We start from the raw sequence: 951 nt of genomic DNA on the forward strand, positions 1-951 counted from the left end.
ACATACATCCATGTTACATAACTGGTATTTTTATTAGACAATACTGTGAAACCATAATAAATTAGTATTATTTCAATGCCAAAAAAATGCATGTCTTCCTGACATCAAATTAATTAATTAAATACTTAACATTTGTATACTTTAGCTTGTCACACTGCAGGATCATGTAGATATACACTTCCTCTTATGCAACTTTTAATCTAAAATGTTGATGCTTATGAACAAGCATACAGCTTTCCTGATATATTTATTGTCAATGCTGTAATTGAATATGTTATCTCAATGCAAAACGCTTTTAGAAGAGTTTCTTTTCAAAGACAAGTTCACTATGAATCAGGTGCTGCACTTATGCATAGCAATGCGTAATGATGATGATATATGAGATCTCATCAATGAAATTCCACGCTGACATGTTCTGGAGCTCCATCGCAAATATTGTACAAACAACCGCGATTGCCGATCGCCTTTGGCCACGAGAGCGCACAGGAGCTATTGAGCAAATATTTGCGCGTCGTGGCGTCGCGTGGTCTCCGTGTTGACTCGGAGAGAGGAGTTGAGGGCAGCTCAAAGCGAACCGCGTTACCTCCTTTATGTTTGTTTAATAAAGCGCGTTTGAGGGCACTTCCTCTGTCTATGTGGGGTCATGCGGTCCTCACCAAAGCGAATCCATAAATGAATGGTGGGCTCGACTTTCACACACGAGTCCTGATTGGTCGCCGCGTCCGACCGAGATAAACACAGCCGCGAGTGTATATATATATATAGTGGCATTTCAGAGAAACTTCACGCACACTTTTACGCACGCCGTTTTACGCACTCGTCAAGATGAGAGCGCATATCCAGAAAGGTCCTCAGATTCTGGAGCTGCTGAAGAAGAAGTCTGTTGGGCTTCAGCACTGCAAGCCCACATCCTCCGTCTGCGTGCTGGACTCGAAGGATGCTGCGGGGAGC

The 951-nt window shown here is 42.9% G+C and overlaps 1 protein-coding gene across 1 annotated transcript in view; it reads left to right on the plus strand.

Annotated features, from left to right (window-relative positions):
* The first annotated feature begins 718 nt into the window (after positions 1–718).
* Positions 719–951, plus strand: part of cyp24a1 (cytochrome P450, family 24, subfamily A, polypeptide 1) — a 6,955-nt gene continuing 6,722 nt past the window's right edge. The window contains exon 1 of the mRNA XM_016557939.1: positions 719–951. This exon is cut by the window's right edge and continues 7 nt beyond it. Coding sequence (XP_016413425.1) covers positions 826–951 — 126 coding nt within the window. The 5' untranslated portion in view covers positions 719–825.

This window comes from Sinocyclocheilus rhinocerous, unplaced genomic scaffold (assembly GCF_001515625.1).
Source record: "Sinocyclocheilus rhinocerous isolate Xijiao unplaced genomic scaffold, SAMN03320098_v1.1 scaffold1488, whole genome shotgun sequence".
Classification (NCBI taxonomy): domain Eukaryota; kingdom Metazoa; phylum Chordata; class Actinopteri; order Cypriniformes; family Cyprinidae; genus Sinocyclocheilus; species Sinocyclocheilus rhinocerous.